We start from the raw sequence: 18,741 nt of genomic DNA on the forward strand, positions 1-18,741 counted from the left end.
AATAATTGTGCATCGGGCGGAAAAAAAAAATGAAGGAAGCTTCAGCGCAAATGCAAGCATAAATGCAAATCAGGCAGACTTCCCTGCTTTCCTGTTGACTAGGGAGCTGTTGGCAAAGTGGCAGGGCCACCTGATTGCGGTAAAGAAGTCATCTGCTATCCAAGGTGCAGTTCAGAAATCTCCACACCCCAGCACTACTCCACCATATGTTGTCATTGAGTATACTCCTCTCTCCTCTCTCTCAATATGCTTTTTATCAATTAATTCCTGTATTTGGTGACTCACAATATGCTCTTCCCGGGAATACACCATTCCATTTGGAAAAGGGAGTCGTGTTGGATATGGCCAGACTCAAACTCAACAGAGGGGGAAAATTCCTTTAAGTAAAAGTTAATATTGCAAGTAAATTTGATGTTTACATGGAAAGCTTTCCATTTTTTGCTGCTCGTTATTTCTTGACTTTTTAAAAAGAGAACTTTAGAGCACCACAGACCACACAGAGTAGAAATGTTCTCACAGCAAAACATCGCTTTTATCAGATTTAAGAATTTCCATTCAGTAATTTTGGAGATATTATAGTCAAACTCATCAAAAGCAATGGACGTTCATTGAAGTGGGTTCAATTGTAACTTTTTGACTTACTTACCTTTGGGAGCTTGGACTATCATTAGTAGTTGTGCTACTTTTTCCTATGGAAAAAATCTTTAGACTTACTATCTATCCTATTAGAAAAAGGAAGACATTTTAACTTCTGACAGCTATTGTATGTGTTGTAACCCTACATCAAAACCTTTCTGTGCTTGTTTTTTCATCTGAAAAAAAAAATGGGTTCATCAATTTACTTTCCAGGGTGGTCATTGGGAAAAACAGAGCAACTTTGGTTGTTACATTAAAATGGAAATTAAGGTTTATTTAAGAGTCCTCTTTTAAGTCATTTGAAAGGTTTGCACCTTAGGTTTCATTTTATTGGCACTAAAATGAGCTGAGAAGTCATAGAACGACTATAAAGGAACAGTGGAGGTAGAGGGCCGGAGCTCCAGGTCTAATTTCAACCATTTAGTAGATTCCCAAACTTTTAGCTACTTAATTCTTTCTCAGTCTAAGCTTCCTCATCTCTGATTTATTGTGTATCACCCATCTAACTGACAGAGTTGAGAATTAAATGACATAACTTATAACTAGCATTTAATACCTTAAAGTGTCATATTATTGTGCTATTTGTATTATCTTTATGCTTTTGCCTTAATCTCTCTACTAGATTTTTTGCTCCTTGATAATTATAACTCATTCTTGAAACCATTCACTTTATTTTCTCCGATTGTCCTTCCATAAAATTGGGATAATAATGGTACTTTTGCTGTTGCTATTCAGTGTCCATCTCCTCATGATGTCATGGATGATAGCATTTCGATACTGTCCATGAGATTTTTTTGGACAAACATACTGGACTGGTTTCTCTTTTCCTTCTTCAGTACATGTGGTAAAACAGAAGTAAAATGACCTTCCCAGGATCACATGGCTAATATGTGTCTGAGCCTATATTTGAATTCAGGTCTTCCTGAATCCAGGCCTAATATTCTATCCCCTGAGCCAGGAAGATCAAATTTCATCCTATATTTAATGCTTTGCAAATATTATATACTATGGAAATATTAGATATTATCATTAGCTGCTTTAAAATAAATTTGTATCCCCCTCAATCCCCAGAATATGTTTTTTTTTAGTAGCAAGTATATCAGAAATGTGGCTCGTGTTTGAATTGGAATGAGTCTTAAGGATGGACCCTATTGCTATAGACTAGGGTTCTCAAACTACGGCCCATGGGCCAGATGTGGCCCGCTGAGGACATTTATGTGGCCTCAAGGTTATGGCAAATGGGCTCTGTCTGGGAGACAGAGTGTGAGTTTTTGTTTTTACTATAGTCCTGGCCCTCCCACAGTCTGAGGGACAGTGAACTGGCCCCCTAGTTACAAAGTTTGAGGACCACTGCTATAGACTCTGGTATTTTTTCTTCTGGATATAATTAACCTCAGTCCACAGACTTACTATCTATCCTATTAGAAAAAGGGAGACATTTTAGCTTCCATCAGCTATTGTACGTGTTGTACCCCCCAATCAGCTGGAGATGTCAGGACCTCCTAGTAACAATGGTTATGATTGGACCTCTCTAAGCAACTCCTTAAGTCACAATGAAATTTTGCTCAAGAGAGAGATATTTGCTGGAGTTTACCAGGACACAAACTAAATGGGAATTCTGAATCTTTAATCACCCTGAGCCTGTGAAATGTTCAATTATTAGTAGCTGAGTACTTTTCTGCTGCTCATCGGAGCCTGCATGAGCCTGAGAACACATGGACCTCACGGTTCCTTACAGGAAGGAAGAGAGAAAGTAAAAGAACTTGAAAAGAGCCAGATGAGCCTCTAATATGCTTTTCAAATCTATGGAAAAGTGAGACAGTGAAGTTCAACAGAATCCTATGCTCTTTCACTCGAGTGAAATCAGTGGGGCAGAGGGAAAGAAGTCATACAGAGTATCCCTAAAGCTTGGGGGTAATTTCAGATTCTAATTACATAAGAAGTATAAATGCTATAAGTATACACAAATATCAGATGTGATTGTTTAAATTTATTTTACACGTATTTAATTGTATGGATTTTGAATTAATTTTTTTCTTTGAATTTTAACAAAACAATACATCCTGTCATCATTCATTGCATGGACTGTTTTTGGATGAAAAGTTTTTGGCAGGTCAGCAGAGGATGGGCCTTTTTCTTTTGCCCCATGTTCATTACTGAATCTATCTCAATTAGATTTTTTCTAGTGAGAAAATGATAAAACTGTTGTGTCCACATCAGATTTATCTTAGGTTTTGAATTACAGATACACTTAATAACAGTTGAATCTTTTGAAAAGACTTAGATACTGACTCAAGCAGTCGACAAGTGTCCCTTCCATGTGACAACTTTCCTCATCACAATTTCGATATATTATGTGTCAGAATAAGAAATTAAATAAGGGCATTTTTTTTTATTTTTTATTTTTTTTAATAGGGGCAATTTTGGAGAAGCCATAGATAACTCATGAATTCCAGGAGATGACTCAGGAAAAGTTTAAAAACTCAGAAATGTCCAAACTATACATGTAATATTGTATATTATTTACATATTTTTCTTTTAATACCATAAATGTGCAAAATGTCTTTTTTGTAGTTAAAACAAGTAAAAACTAAGTCAATAAAAATAAAATCTTGAAGAAATTCAGATTTCTTCTCTGGTACAAAGGGAGGGCCAAAAATTTTATGCAGATTATTTTGCATATTTATGAATATTTGCATATTTCTGCAGATTATACATTTTGGTGGGACAGGTGATCCAACCCAGATCCCCATAATGTTGAAAGATAAGTATATAGCAAAGTTGAGGGCCATATTAATTTTAACAAAGAAAACCACTTAAGTCATTAACCTTGCAAATGTTTTTGTATGTTTGCACCATTTATCTTTTTCAAATAATTAAAGTTATTACCTCTGACACCAACCTCTGATGTTCATTTTCAGGGAAAAATATTATTTTATCAAAACAGATTTTTGTTCACGTGAGAAAAGGTCAAAGGACATAGCATTATTGATTCTGGGAAAAAGAGATTCCATTTGATCTTTGCTAATTAACTTTCATTATTCTGGAGGAATTAGTTTGCTTACAATTGGGAAAGGGTGGTTTGTCTGAAGGACTGAAAAAAGTAGGAAGTGGACATTGGCTCCAATGTATCACAAGATGTCCTCAGCTAGCCATTTTTTATGGTAATAGCATAGTTAACACCTGATAACCTCCAAATTGTTTGATTAGGGAGGGGATAGTAAGAGAATCCATACTTCCCAGACCTATCTCCTGCCATTGAAGATGGTTTCCAGGTGTGTCATGGACAGAGGGGGCAGTGTTTGCTCAATAATATGCCAGGCCATCCCAGGAACTTCAGATATAGTCTGTATTTGATTGAAGATTTATAGAATTTCAGAGATGGCAGGGACTTCTCTAACCATTTAGTTTGGTCCCTCCATAATAGGCTTAAAACGTAGCCAGCTAGCCCTTGCTTGAAGACCTCCAGTGAGATATAACTGTCTGCAACATAAGGTAGCCCATTATTCTTTTGTTCTCCTCTGATTGGAAGATTTTTCTTATATCAACCTTAAATATACCTTGAAAAAACAATTTGCAATATTTGATGTATATTATTAAATTTAAATAATAGCAATGGTTTTAAAATTTTAAGAAATTTAAGCTGGGATCCCCTAATCCAAACATTGCAGCCACTAAAGTTATTAGAAAGATTATCTACACTTCTTAATAGTCCCCCTTTCCTCACATGCTACTTATTTCTAAAAGTCTTTGCAATCTCGCTCCTAATTCTACTTCAAGCTAGTCTCTTGAAGTTTCCCAGTCATTTCTGATTTTTAAAATCCAATGGCCTTTTCTTAGTGGTCCTCCTTCCTGACCTCCCTATACGTTTGGCACCTCTTCTCCTATTTATTCTGTCATACTTCTTTTTTTTTTTCTGTGATGTTGTTTCCATCTAGTTCTCTTTTTATCTGCCTTCCTTTTGTTTCTCATACTCATACCATGAATCATCATGGGGTATAAAAAAAATAGTTGTAAAGCACATTAAGGTTTCAAAATAATTCACTAATCATTTTTAAGCACTTAACATGTTCTAGGCCCAGGGAAAAAATTAACAGAGTGTGAAACAATCCCCACTCCAAGCAGTTTCTATTCTAAGGGAGACAAGAAGTACATGTATAAACAGATTAAACACAATATTGATTTAAAGGGATGTCAGAAATGGGGAAAATTGGTTCATCTAGTTGATGGTCCTTGAGCTTGTCTTAAAGTTAATGAAAGACTCTTTGAGTTAGAAGTCAGTAGGCATAGAGAACAAGATGCCATGTACAAGGAAGACTTTAAAAAAATAGAGATCAGACTTGTAATGTGCAAAGTAGGGCGTCTACCAAGAGTAGGGGAGTGACCCAGAATCAGCATGAATTATATCATCTCTCTCCTCTCCAATCAAAGAAATATAATTGAGGAAACAGATCAACACATTGGAACATGTATCACCCCTTGTTTATGATCTACCATCTTTCTGATGTTTTGGTACCTCATTTTACTCCCATCCACCCAAAAGAATATTTCAGTATTTTAAGTCCCCTTACTATGAGGTTCACACTCTTTCCAGAATTAAACAGAAAAGTTATCTGAATTCTTGATAGATGAGAATGTCTTATTTTAATACAAATTGTTGGTGCTCTGAAGTTTTTAATCTCATGTGAACAATGAGTCCTCCATTTCCATCCAGCAACAGATAGGTAGCTTGTGGTAGTCATAAACGGTGACTTCCCCAAGTAATTAGCTGCTTACCAGTGGACCACTATTCAGGCTGGTTCCAACCTCTGTGATTCACAGCGGTCCTATGATATGAACATTGGAAAGTATCTCCTTTGCAGTGAGGATGTGTCAGTATGATAGTATCAGGCTTCTAAGTTTGTTTCATGAAGAGTAGAAGAAGAGGGTGTCGTGGCTTTTCCTAGAAGAAATCTCCCTGTGGGGGAGCATGGGAATGGGTATCACTGAATAGTAAAAAAGATACAAAAGTTGGAAGAAGAGCTGTACCAGATTATAAATTCGAATCAAGTAGAATTATTGCATGGTTATAGGGGAGACACACAAAGCTGGCAGGTGGGCAGTAGTGGTATCTAAACTGGCACTGGTCAAAAAGGCCAGCTTGTAAATGGCAGCCATTCCTTGTGGAGAACTCTGTACTGAAAGCCAAGTCATGGGGCTCTTTGATTTTGGCTCTTAAGAGCTGTTTTATCTTAGTCATTTGGCTGAAAACTACCTCCGTTTCCTCATTGATAAATTTGGATAGATAATGTCAGCCCTTCTTAACTCATGAAGTTATTGGAAGGAATTTATTATGATAATAGAGCAATGTTTTGCCTACAATATAATACAAATAATCATGAGAAACAGCATGGCATGCTGCATAGAGAAAAGTTCCTCTAGAGCCAGGAAAACTTGATTTCAGGTCCTGACTGCCACACATTGGCTGTGTAATAATTATCTGATTGCTTAATCTTTCGGTTCTCCAGGAAAATCTCTTGGTTTCAGAAAGGTTGCCTACCTGTAATACATTTATTTTTTTATTTTTAAAGGAAGGCAGACAGAATGAAGTGATTTGCACAGAATCACACAGCTAGTAAGTTTTGGAGGCCACGTTCGCACTCAGGTTTTCTTGACTTCTGGACCTGTGTTCTACGTCGTCGACCTGCATTAGTAATTTCCTCATTTGTAATTCCCTATATCAGTAAAATCACAGTTCAGTCCCTCTTCCTATTAATAATCATAGAAGTTTTGAGCAGTAAGAGAAGTTACATGTAATTGATTCCAACCTTCTGCAACACGTCCAGTCTTTTCATAAAGTAATCAAGTGACAAGGAATTTACCATGCAAAAGGCAAGTATTTCCTTTGCTGCCTAACTCTAATTCTTTGGAACTTCTTCCCTCTGTCAAATCAAAATCTGCCTCCCTATAACTTTTTTCCCCCCTGAGGCAATTGGGGTTAAGTGACTTGCCCAGGGTCACCCAGTTATAAATGTCTGAGACCAGATTCAAACTCAGGTCCTCCTGACTTTAGGGCTGGTGCTCTATCCACTACATCAACTAGCTGCCCTCTCCCTATAACTTTCAATGAATGCTTCTTGCTTAACTCATTCAGTATCAGTCTTATCCCTATTGTTTTTTCTTCCCAGCATGACAACTGTTCATGTATCTGATAAGTGATTCCCTATCTTCCCTTCCACATAAACACACATATACATGTGCATGCACATCTGCACATGCCCTGTTGCAGAATTCCCTCTGGGCTAAACATCCCCTGTTCAAAATATCTCATTATCTTGGTTACACGGCGGTGGACGCTCTCCAGAACTTGTCCACATCCTCCTTGAAACATGGAGCTTCGAGCCCAACAAAATAATCCTGATGTGGTCTTCCTAAGCTGTGTTAAGTGGCTTGGTGGAAAGACCAAGGGAGATGAAAGGGAACAGAAAGGAGGGACTCCCAGTTTGTTTTCTTTAGAATCTGTTCTACCCCTAAACCCTTGGCACGTTTTGAACCACAGAAGCTTAGTTTTTATTTTTCTTCATGCCCCCAGATGCCTAAGGGAGCCATATTTTGGTTTAATGACCATCAGTATGTTTCTTTAGAAATGTGATCAGTGTAAGGAACCAGGAGTGCACACATCTGTGCATTGTTAATATATAGTGCCTTTGCTGGCAAGATAGGTGTGTGTGTGTGTAAGTATCCTAAAGATGATTAAGCCCCACAAAACACCTAGTGTCTACCCTAATTTCAGACAAACTACTGTTTTTCTAAACATAACTCCCATCAGCACCACCGCCACCACCACTTTGGACAAGGAGGGGGTTATATCTAGAGTTTCTCGGTGGTATTATTTTATTTACTCTCTCACACGGAGGCCGGGTTGTTGTCTTGGACATAAAGGAAACGTTACTCTTAAATATTGTCTTCATAAACCGAAGTACCATTTTCATTGTCAAAACCCTCACAAATTGTGTCGCGGTGAGAGAAGACATCAATATGGGGCCTCCGTCTCTTGGGTCACATCAGCATCTATACAGCTAGAGCTTTGATGTTAGAAGAGATACATACAGCCAGGGAGCAGACCTGTGATTTCCCCCCATAGAAGGTCTCCCAGGAGAGGAAACTCCCTTTACCACTATCTTCTCTGTAACTTTTAGTCTCAGAATTTTCCAGTGTTAAACAGACAATGTGTTTTAGACCTGAGACTTGAACCCAAGTTTCTTTGGGTTCCCTCTAGCCATTATGCCATGCAAATTTTGGCATTATTTCTTTCCTTGAAGAAGTAGATTTGGGAAATGGTACATGGTATGATAATGAAGAAGGAAAATCAACACCATTCCCATTCAGGGACTAATCTCTTCATCTTTTCCTTATACAATGACCAGTTAATTTGTCTCAAGCATTCCCTTCCTCTGTCCTGGCTACAATTGAGGGTGTCTCAGTGGTCCTTGGGTATCCATGGTCTCCAGTACCAAGAGAATTAATAAAGTTTGAAGAACCTAGATCATTGAGTTTCCAGGCCTAGCAGGCTATATCTCACCTTCTCCCATCTTGTTAAATGCAAAAGAAAAGGAAAATAACTCTCTGTCCAATTAAGGAAGGGAAAAATCAAAACTTGATACTAAGATTTCCTCCGTCTTCCTGAGTTATTGTCTGCTGAAACTGGTGACCCCGGAAGGTTAGTCCCTTTCCATTCATATTACCACCCTCTAGCATCTTTATGCTTTTAAGAGAACACTGCTTTTTCTGCCTTTACCCAGCTGCCTCTGGAGAAAACAAATCTGTGAGTGCCTCGGAGACTGATTTTAGGGCCTTTCTGAAGTAGGGCTTTTGGCAATGGCCTCCCTTGCAGAGGTGTTGGGATGGACCATGAATAAATGATTGCAGAGTACTTTGCCAACTTCAATGTCTGTATGAATGTTTAATGATGACTCTGCCTCCCCCAACATCAACTACATGGCTAAGTGAACACCCTTTGCAGTCCCGATGGAAGCAGCACTGCCAGACCAAAAGGACTGGAATATTCTGGTCATGAATATTCAGCTGTTCATTATGCCATACTGCTCTTTTTGGGCCCTCCCCTCTTGTTTGTTTATGTAGTCTGCCTTCCAGAAGACTTCTGCTCTTGGGGTAAGTTCTTCAAATCGTATTTTATCTATGACATTGAAATTATCCTGGTCACGTCCAATACTCACTGGTTTATTATACTGTCTAGCTGTTTTGGATGCATATTTTGAACACCAAAAAAAAAAAAAAAAAAAGACAAATAAACAAAGAAAACTGTCAAATGGTTGATGTTGAATTTGGCGACCTGAATCTCTCCTTATTGGAAACTGTTTTCTCTGCAGGAATGCAAGCCCAAAATGTGGAGGAGCGTAATTATACAGAAGGGCAATGCTCTTCTCATCCAGGAGGTTCAAGAGGAAGATGGAGGAAATTACACTTGTGAACTCAAGTATGAAGGAAAACTTATTCGGCGCACGACTGAACTCAAAGTCACAGGTAGGAACAGTCTTTCTCCAAATTAAAAAAAAATCAGATTTTCAGAACATTTTCTCTGAAATCGAAGGATTATTGTGGAGTGGGAATATTCACTGTCAATCAAGGTTGTAGGAAATTCATAGTTACTACATTGCCCCTAGGAAATCCAACATTTAGCATGGACAAAATTACCTGATCTCCTAAGGATTCTCTTTCTTTTGGCAATTCAAGTTACTTCCTCCACTATTCTGGTCCTTGAGGATGATCTAAATAGCTTGGGTAGAATGCAGAGAAGTTTTCTTATGGGCCAGACACTCAAGCTGAGTTAGAACCAAAAAGTGTTAGTTGTGGGCCCATCCACAAATTTAGCCCCTAAAATGTGTGTTGTTAGTTCTGAATAAATGTCCTCCTTCCCCTTTGCTCTCATTGAAATGTGAGCTAAGTCTTCATTGTAATAGTGTAGCCCTTGTACACTGATGTGTGTTCTCCCCCAAATATTGAACCACAACTACTTTATATATTAATCATTGTTAACATCCTGATGCTCTGGGGTTCTTTTACCAGCTGACCTTCATCATACTGAGTTGGGTTCCCAGACTGAGGTTCACTACATCTCTTCCTCAGTGTTCCGTTAAACTATGGCGTCTCTTTAATGTTATCAGCTCAAGCCGCTCTTTTAGGGGATTTTTCTCCACAGCAGTCACAAGTTACAATTGGTCACATAGTATCTTTGGACATCATCAGTTGACATCAATTAGTTTTCCCAAACATAGATTTTCCAAGAAGATACTGTAAAAGTGGAGGTACAGGTATCCTCCCCAATATCTTAAACCAGCTCAGTTTCTGGGGAGAGTAGGATCAAAATAAATCAGTAACTACAAAGTATTTTTCCCTTGAAATTCACTCCCAAAGGTACCATAGCTAATGGATCAGGACCCTTTCTTGCTTGTGGGATCTATTATTTGTGGTTGGGTTTCACTACTGGCATGGATTTCAATTACCTTTCAGGACTATGCAGGTGAACTAGATTTGTTTGGCCACAAAATCCTCCTTTACTCCCTTTCCAGAACTCTGGGGACTTTCTTTCCTTTCTCAGCCTTACAAGGTCTTAGCCCAATATGTTCTATTTCCAATATTCTTCCACATAGAGCAGGAAAGAGAAAGATGTAATCCATATCCAGACTATGGTCCTTATGGCTTCATCTCAACTTAGAAATGGAAGAATCCACTGGCATTCATTTTCTTTTCATACTGGGAAACTTAGGGAATCCCCCACTTCTCCACTTAAATGAATGCAGCCTGATAGGAAAGAGACTTAAAAAGCTTCCTTTTGGAGTCTTTTATTTCCATTTTCAATTGTAGCTCAAAAACCAATCCCAGAGGCCCTTTCTTCACATAGTAAGCAGAGGAAATAGTCATTGTATACCTGCCCATGTTCTCAAGTCTACATGGAGATTATCTCAAGCACAATTCTTAAGGGCTGAGCTCTCGTTGTTTTAGGGGCTTTGTGCTTAGCCTCTGTCTATGTAAGGAATTAGGCAGTTCCATAATACCCAAATACTCTTGATATTAGCCACTTTCTCTGTCTAGCATTAGGAATAGATTTTTCACCATATTGTTTTGATTCCAAGCTGATCTGATGTCTCAAGGATGAGTCTTCTCCAATTCAGGCCTAGCACTCTGTCTACTACTGTGCCATTTAGTTGTCCTGGGTAACTTCTTGCAATATTAAGGGTTTTTATTTTTATTTATTGGGATTTTTTGTTTGGGTTTGGTGAGGCCATTGAGGTTAAGTGACTTGCCCAGGGTCACACAGCTTGGAAGTGTTAAGTGTCTGAGACCAGATTTGACCTCAGCTCCTCCTGACTTCAGGGCTGGTGCTCTATCCACTGCATCACCTAGCTACCCCAATCTTAAGGGTTTTTTTGTTTTTAAAAAAACAAAAACAAAAACAAAAAAACAAATTCAGAATACTTAATAAATGAATCCCATATGCTTTTTCTTTGATAAGACTGAAAAAGTTCACCAATATCTTACAGATCAACTCTTTCATGTCTAAATAGAATTTTCATATAGAAGCTTTTCAGAAAGTTTAAATTTATGCTTGTTATCATAAATGCATATCAGTCCTCATAATATTCACATTTTTTTTACTGAAAAGAAAAAAAAATCTGCTTTTTGATTTGATTCCCTTTGAGAAAAATAGAATTTAATGTCTCAATCATTTCAGAGCAGTTGAATATAGATGATTATCTATTGTCATTGGGTTCCCAAGGGCCATTCCAAAGTATTCTGTTGCTTGGACCACAGCGGCCTAAACTTCATCAAATGCTTGCGTTGCACTTCATTTTGAGAATCATTTCCTTCCGTTGGTAATACAGTCTTTGACCTGAATACTGAATAAATTCAATAGAAAGCATTGATTACACTCCTCTCTAACTGGATGTACACTGACAACTGATTTATCTCGTTAGTTTCCCATTTAGATGCTAGGAAAGCAATGTTAGTTCAACTTATTTCTTACGTAGTTGAGAGTAGGTTCGGTGTGTGATTTTAATTCAGTTGTCCTGCCATTGAGCGATATTTTCTGCTTGTCTGAGCTGGTTAGTTTGGTTGATTAGGGGGTATTGATAATGAAGTCAGTGTCGTATATTTGATTCCCCCCATGAACCTGTTAGTGTTACACAGTGAAAATCACGTTTCATAGCCCTGGACTGAGCAGGAGCCATCCATCTTAAGTGTGCATGCAGATGATGACAAGGGGAACTAAGTAAGAATGTGGAAAGGCTCACTGTCAAGCCATCTAAACTACTGGAGATGGAGTTCATAGTACATGTTCTCCCTTCTGTAATTCAAAATTTACTTGTAGTATAGAGTATTCTATTACCCTGTGTTTGTTTGAGTTCAAATTTCTGTTAGGTTTTTATTACCATGAATAACGAATTCCATGAAATGATTGCGTTATTTAGATTTCCATTGTACATTTCCCATATTTCATGTAATTATAGCTTAGATAAAAATAAATTTTAAAATGTGATTGCCTCAAAGAAATTATCATTTGCACTAATTGCTATCTAGCTTTTTATACTTTATTTTTAAATGATTTAGCTTTTTTTTTCTTTCACACTTTATGACCAAGAAACAAGAGTTTAGGCTCTGACAGTAGGTTTTCATAAGTTGGTAAAATGACTTCGGTCATGTGGTACCTCATCTACTCAGCTTTATGAATGTAAATTTCCATAAACATAACAATGGGATTGACACTCTTAATAAATCCTCTAGTACTTTGAGTTGATACTTTGTGGAGGATGATGATGAACAAGAATCCCTCTGTTTGAGAAATGGATGGATTGCAATCTGCATTGTTGGAAGGGATGCCCATATGGATGAGATAAAGTATCTAAAATACAGATTAAAAAATAGGAAGTTATGCAAAGGGAAGCTATCTTCTTATAATCTTGTCTTTTTAAATGTCTGACTATTAAATGGACAGGTGGTAAATTTAGAAAAATTAGAAAAAAATTAGAAAAAATTAGAAAAAGTCTTGGAACTTATGAAGGAAGATGTTATCTACCTTCAGAGAAACAGAAGAGACAAGCATAATAGATCCATATGTGTGTGTATATACTTAATGTGTGTATGAGTATTTATATTTATATAAATGTGTATATATATATATATGTGTGTGTGTATGAGTATATTTATGTGTAAGTATATATGTTATATATGTACATATGTGTGAATATGTGTACATGTGTGTATACACAATTAATTATACCTTTCTTGTGGGAGGGGACGAACAAATGGTGGGAGAAAAAAACAAGTACACAGCAGAGAACGAAAGCAAACTTACAAGAAAGCAAAGCTTGATAGGTCTGTACACAATTTGTAGCATTCATATTGGCTTTCTTGAAATGGAAATTTATTGTTCTATGTTTTAAATTCTCTCATGTCCTGTGTTACACATAGTAATGTTTTTTTTCCTATTTTGTATTTAAAATGTAAAAAAAATGTATAAAAAGAAAAAATAGAAAAATAACTTGAAGAATAGATTTAAACCAAATGATTGAGGGCCTTGAATGTTATAGTCTTTGGAATTATATTTTTAGCTAGATGGTAACATTGATGTTTTGGGAGCAGAGGTATAATATGATGAATGGGATGGATACTTAACCTATGGTTTTACTAATAATTTTAATTCCCTGATGAGATAATTCTTTGGGAGTCATTGGGAGAGCATGCCATCTACCAGTGCAAGTGGGTCTGTTATTTGTATTTTTTCACTTTAAAGAACTACCTAGAGCACCAATAGGTTAAGTAACGATCTCAGCATAACATACTCAGGATGTCTTTAAATTATGACTTGAATCTTGTTCTTCCTGGCTATCAGGGAGTACTTAATATGTGCCCATTATTATGCACCATGAACTGTTCTCAGTATGTTTTAAATGCTATTTCACCTGATTCTCATGGCAGCTCTGGAAGGGAGGTACTATTTTAGCCCCATTTTACAGTTGAGGAAATTGAGGCTGAAAAGGTTAAATGACCAGCAGAGTTAGGTTTTACCTCAGAGATTCCTTATTTTTACCCTCTGCTCCGTCTAGCTCCAGACTTATAGTGGACAGAGTTTGCCACTTTAACATGTTCAAAGAATTTTTCTTTTAACATTCACTAAGTGCTCTTCATAATATCTCTGAATGATAATAGTTTTTCCTTCTAACATCCTACAAGTCAGATGCCTTCTCAAGCTAAATTTCCTTATTTGTAAAATGAGGGTAATGACAAGAATCTGCCTCCGAGGGTTATTGTGCAAATGAGATCATACAGAAATGCTGTATCAACTTGTAAGTTCATTGACAATGTGCAATATAATTATAATGCCATGCTGCTGCTTTTAGATGTTCACTATGACTGCTTAGCCCTCCAATGATGCATTGGAGAATTCTGCCAGAAATTGAAGTGGAATTCACCTTTCTGTATTTCACAGATAGCATTTTCTTCTCTTTTTGGAGAAATAAGGATAACGTTCTTTCACTTTATTCTTGTAACACTGCTTCCTTTCTCCACAGGCTTTTCACTTATTCTCTTATGTTGTAAAGTAGTCCCATCAAAAAAACCAAAAGCATTGCTGATTCACCTATAGACAGGATTTGCCTGATTCTCTTCAGGATTCCTTAATCCCTCTTCACTGTCGCCTCTAACAGATTTCTACTGTCACCCATATCCTTACATACATTTAGAAAGAAGTCTCTTACTGGTCTCTCTACTGTCCTTGTGTTGCTATTGATGACCTTGTCAAATACATTTATTTACTCTTTCTGCATTTGATTTTTGAGGGAAGTCTCAGTGATAAAAGAAATGTCTATTTCTCCATCTTGTTGTTCATGTGACAAGGAAATTCTAGTGTTTATGTCTATTATCTCTTTTAGAGATTATACAATGACTCAGCCATCACATTTGTTATTCTTTCAGGTCTCTGGGATGAAGTTCACTTGGGTCTGATGACTTGATATAATTGCTGTGATCATACTATCACTTCCATTAAATTGAGTCCCCACTCCTGATGTGCCATTTTGTTTTATCCTTTCCAGTCTAAATGTCATCTTCTTGGTAGATAGAATAGAACCATAATGAGTAATAGTGTAACGTGCTGTTGTCTCCAGAAGCTGCCGATCGCTCTCTGGGAAGAAATCTGCTGTGTCAACTCAAATCTCTCGGACAGATTCTTCTTCCTGTAGAGAGCCGAGTTCCCTTCCTGCAGAGAGCAGCCTCAAGTCTGGTCCAGAAACAACTCCCTTTTTCCTCCAGAGCTGCCCTCTTTATCCTCCCAGAGAATGGGCGTGGGATAACGCAAGGGCTTCTGGGAAGAATTACTTCAACCAATGAACGTGCTCCTCCTAAGCATGCAAGCTCTTCCCCAGGAAAGGCTGGAACTAGAGAACTGTCAAGTACCGACTTAGCACTTAGTAAGAACTTAATATCTCATTAGCACTTAGTAGGAACCTAATAGTTTATTGTTTTTTTTCATATTATTATCTCATCTAATCTGAGCAACAGTCTAATTGTTTGTATCCTTTTTTTATATAATAGTAGAAGGAAAATGTCTTCAGCTTTCTCCTCTTCAATTCATTGAGCACTATTTTTCCCCTTAGGCAATTGAGGTTAAGTGACTTGGCCAGGTTCATACAGCCACATAGTGTTAAGTGTCTGAGGCCAGACTGAACTCAGTTCTTTTTATTCAACTGTTTGTAAGGATATGGGTGATAGTGGAAATCTGTTAGAGGCAACAGTGACAAGGGATTAAGGAGTCATCCTGGCTATAGGTGAATCAGCAAATTTATTTTTGGTGGGACTGCTTTACAATTTAGGAAATTGCTGGGTGGAGGGAGGAGGAGGAGTAGCAGGAGAGTGTTGCAGAGTTTCATCAGTGGCTAGCAGTGAGGAAAAGGTGACTATGATATCAGAAAATGCAGAGCATGTAGGGAAATAGGTGAAAAAAAGAGAATAGGATTAGCAAACCAATATCAGTAATAAATGTAAATAGTCAAAATGTTTTAGCATTCAAATTCATAAAGGAAACATTTGAGCCATAAGAAGACCGAAACAGTGACAGGAGACATCAATATCCGTACCTTATTTTTGAAAAGTTGACAACCAGATAAAAGTGAAAATATAAAATTGAACTCATAGCTGGAAAAATGAGGTTTGGGTTTTTTTTTTTAATTTTAGAAGATGACATAATTTCTTTTGAGTGGAACAGTAAAAGAATTTGTATATTTCTTAGCACTACATGGAACTTTAAAAAACAAACTGATCATGGCCACAGAGATATTATACTTTTTATTTTTATTTATTTTTTTTTTTTTTGCAGAGGGATGTATATAAATTGAAAGAATCAAACAATTACCTCCTAAAAGAGATCCCCAAATGAAAACTTCTTGGAATATTATAGCTAAATTCTAGTACCCTTAGGTCAAGGAGAAAATATTGCTTTGTAGCCAGGAACAAAGATTTCAAGTATCATAAAGCAACAATAACAGTGATACAAAATTTAGCTGAAGGTGATATTTCGGTGGGCAAAGGAGCTAGGATTACAAGCAAGAATCACCTACTCACCTAAACTGAATATAATTCTTCAGTGGAAAAATAGACATTCAATAAAATAAGAAACTTTTAAGTATTTTTGATAAGATCAGAGATGAATAGAAAATTTTACATTCAAATAAAAGACTTAGGAGAAGCATATACAGATAAACAGGAATGAGAAATCATAAGGGTTTTAATAAAGTTATACTGTTTATATTTTTACCTGGGAAGTTGATAGTTGTAACTCATAAGAAGCTTCTTGGTATTAGGACGGTTAGAATGAATATATATAAACAGAGTGAGCAGCTCTTAGTTGTAAATGAAGGCATGATTTTTTTAAAAAAGTAAAATTCAGTGGTGAGAGAAAAATTGACTGGGAAAAAGAAAATGTGAGAGCTAGAATATGGTAAATTATCTCACATAAAAGAGGAATAAGAAGCTTTTATAGTGGAGGTGGAGTAGTGGGGAGGTGAAGGGGAAAGAATGGAACTTACTCCTTCACGATTAATTCACTGAAGGAATAACATATACACTTCATCATGTATAAAAATGTATATTATCCTAGAGAAATAGGAGAGGAAGGGGATAAGAGAATGATCCAGAAGATAGAAGGGAGTACGGATTGGGGGAGGTGGTAATCAGAAGCAAAACACTTTTGAGGGAAGTACAAGGGTGAAAGGAGAGTGAGAATAGTATAAATGGGCTGTGGGGGAAGCAGAATGGAGGGAAATAGTCATAGTAAATATGAAAATAAATTTAAGTCATTAATCTGATAAAAACCTTATTTTACAAATGTATATAGACCAAAGTTAAATTTATAAAAATGAGCTATTTTTTAATTGATAAATGATCAAAAGATATAGTTTTAAGATGAAGTAAAAAAGACTATTTATAGCTGAAGTAAAAATTACTGTGACTCACTATAGTTTGGAGAAAAGCAAATTAAAACAATTCTGATGTATGACTTCATATCTACTTGATTGCATAATAGCACAGAAAAGGAAAATGATAAAGGTTGGTGGATTTGGGGGGAAATGTGACATTGTCACTTTTGGTCAAGTTGTAAACCTATTCACACCATTCTATAGAGTAATGGTGAACTATGCTCAAAGGACTATAAAACTATATATGTTCTTTGACCTAGCAACACTAATACTAGTTCTTTATCCCAAAATAGATACAAAACAAAATGGAAAATTATGTATATTTATTAAAATTTAGACATATAAATACATTGTGGATTTGTGAAGAGATACAACCATTTTGGAAATAATTTAAGAATTATGCAAATAATGTGATTAATAATATATCCATATCCTGTGAACTAGAGACCTCATTACTAAGTATATTCTACCCCAAGGAAATCAACAATATAGTAAAGGTTTCTCCCTCCTCTAAAATCAGTATGGTAGTATACATTTAATGACAGCTAAGAATTAACAAAATAATGCCTATTAACTGGAGAATGAGTAAACAGAATGTTGCAGATGAATGTAATGGAATATTATTATTTTATAAGATATGATACAGGCAATTAATATAGAAAAGCATCAAAAGAGCTACATAAATTGATAAAGAGCAAATGAAGTAAACGAAGGCAAGAAACAATATATGCCATAACTTCAACATTATAAATGGAAAGAATTGTATACCCCAGATCAAAAGTAAATATTGTTTATCCTTCATTTCCTAAGATGATAAATAACATCACAGAGTAATGTCTTAACTTGCGCATAAATTGGGTAAAATTGAGGCAGAGTTCTTTTTCAGAAGTGAAAAGGTGATTCTGTACGTATATATCATCAGATAATCAAATTGAGTATATACTTTGCAACAAAAGATGGAGTTTTATGAAGTCAGTTAAAAGAAGCCCACAGTGTGGAGTTTTAGCAGTATGTTAACCGAGAATTGTCATGCAAGCTCTTTTTTTTTTTTTGAAAAAGCAGAGGAACTGAGACCAAATTGCCAACATTCAATGTGATATTGAGAAAGCAAGGGAGTTCCAGAAAAACATACGATTCTGCTTTATTGATTGCATTAAAATTTTTGATTGTGTGGACAAAAGCAAAATTTTCTCAAAGAGATGGGATTATCAAATTATCTTCCTTGTCTCCTGAGAAGCCTCTACGTTGGCAAAGAAACAACAGTTTGAATTGAACGTGTAAACTTTTTTATTAAACTTCTTTGCAGAGTATATGATGTAAAATGCCAGGTTAAATGAAATCAAAAGCTGGAATCATGAAGAAACTTCAGCAATGTATGATATCAAGATATTATTCTGAATGTAGATAACAAAGAGGAATCAAGAATCCTCTTGAGGAGGGTGAAGTATAAGAGTGTAAAAACTGGCTTGAAGCTTAACATCAAAAAAACAAAGATCTTTGTAACTGTTCTCATCACTTCCTGGCAAATAGAGGGAGAAGAAATAGAAACAGTGTCAGATTTTATATTCTTCAGCTCAAAGATCACTGCAGATGGCGAATGCAGCCATGAATTTAAAAGACACTTGGCTCCCTG

At 36.4% G+C, this 18,741-nt stretch overlaps 1 protein-coding gene across 2 annotated transcripts in view; it reads left to right on the forward strand.

Moving 5' to 3' along the window:
* The window catches only part of IL1RAPL2 (interleukin 1 receptor accessory protein like 2), a 945,856-nt gene that overhangs the window by 544,259 nt on the left and 382,856 nt on the right, over nucleotides 1-18,741 (forward strand). For both annotated transcript variants that reach the window (XM_074277659.1, XM_074277660.1), the window contains one exon: nucleotides 9,006-9,159. In XM_074277659.1, coding sequence (XP_074133760.1) covers nucleotides 9,006-9,159 — 154 coding nt within the window. The remainder of the gene's footprint in view (nucleotides 1-9,005; nucleotides 9,160-18,741) is intronic.

Source organism: Sminthopsis crassicaudata, chromosome X, assembly GCF_048593235.1.
Source record: "Sminthopsis crassicaudata isolate SCR6 chromosome X, ASM4859323v1, whole genome shotgun sequence".
Lineage (NCBI taxonomy): Eukaryota > Metazoa > Chordata > Mammalia > Dasyuromorphia > Dasyuridae > Sminthopsis > Sminthopsis crassicaudata.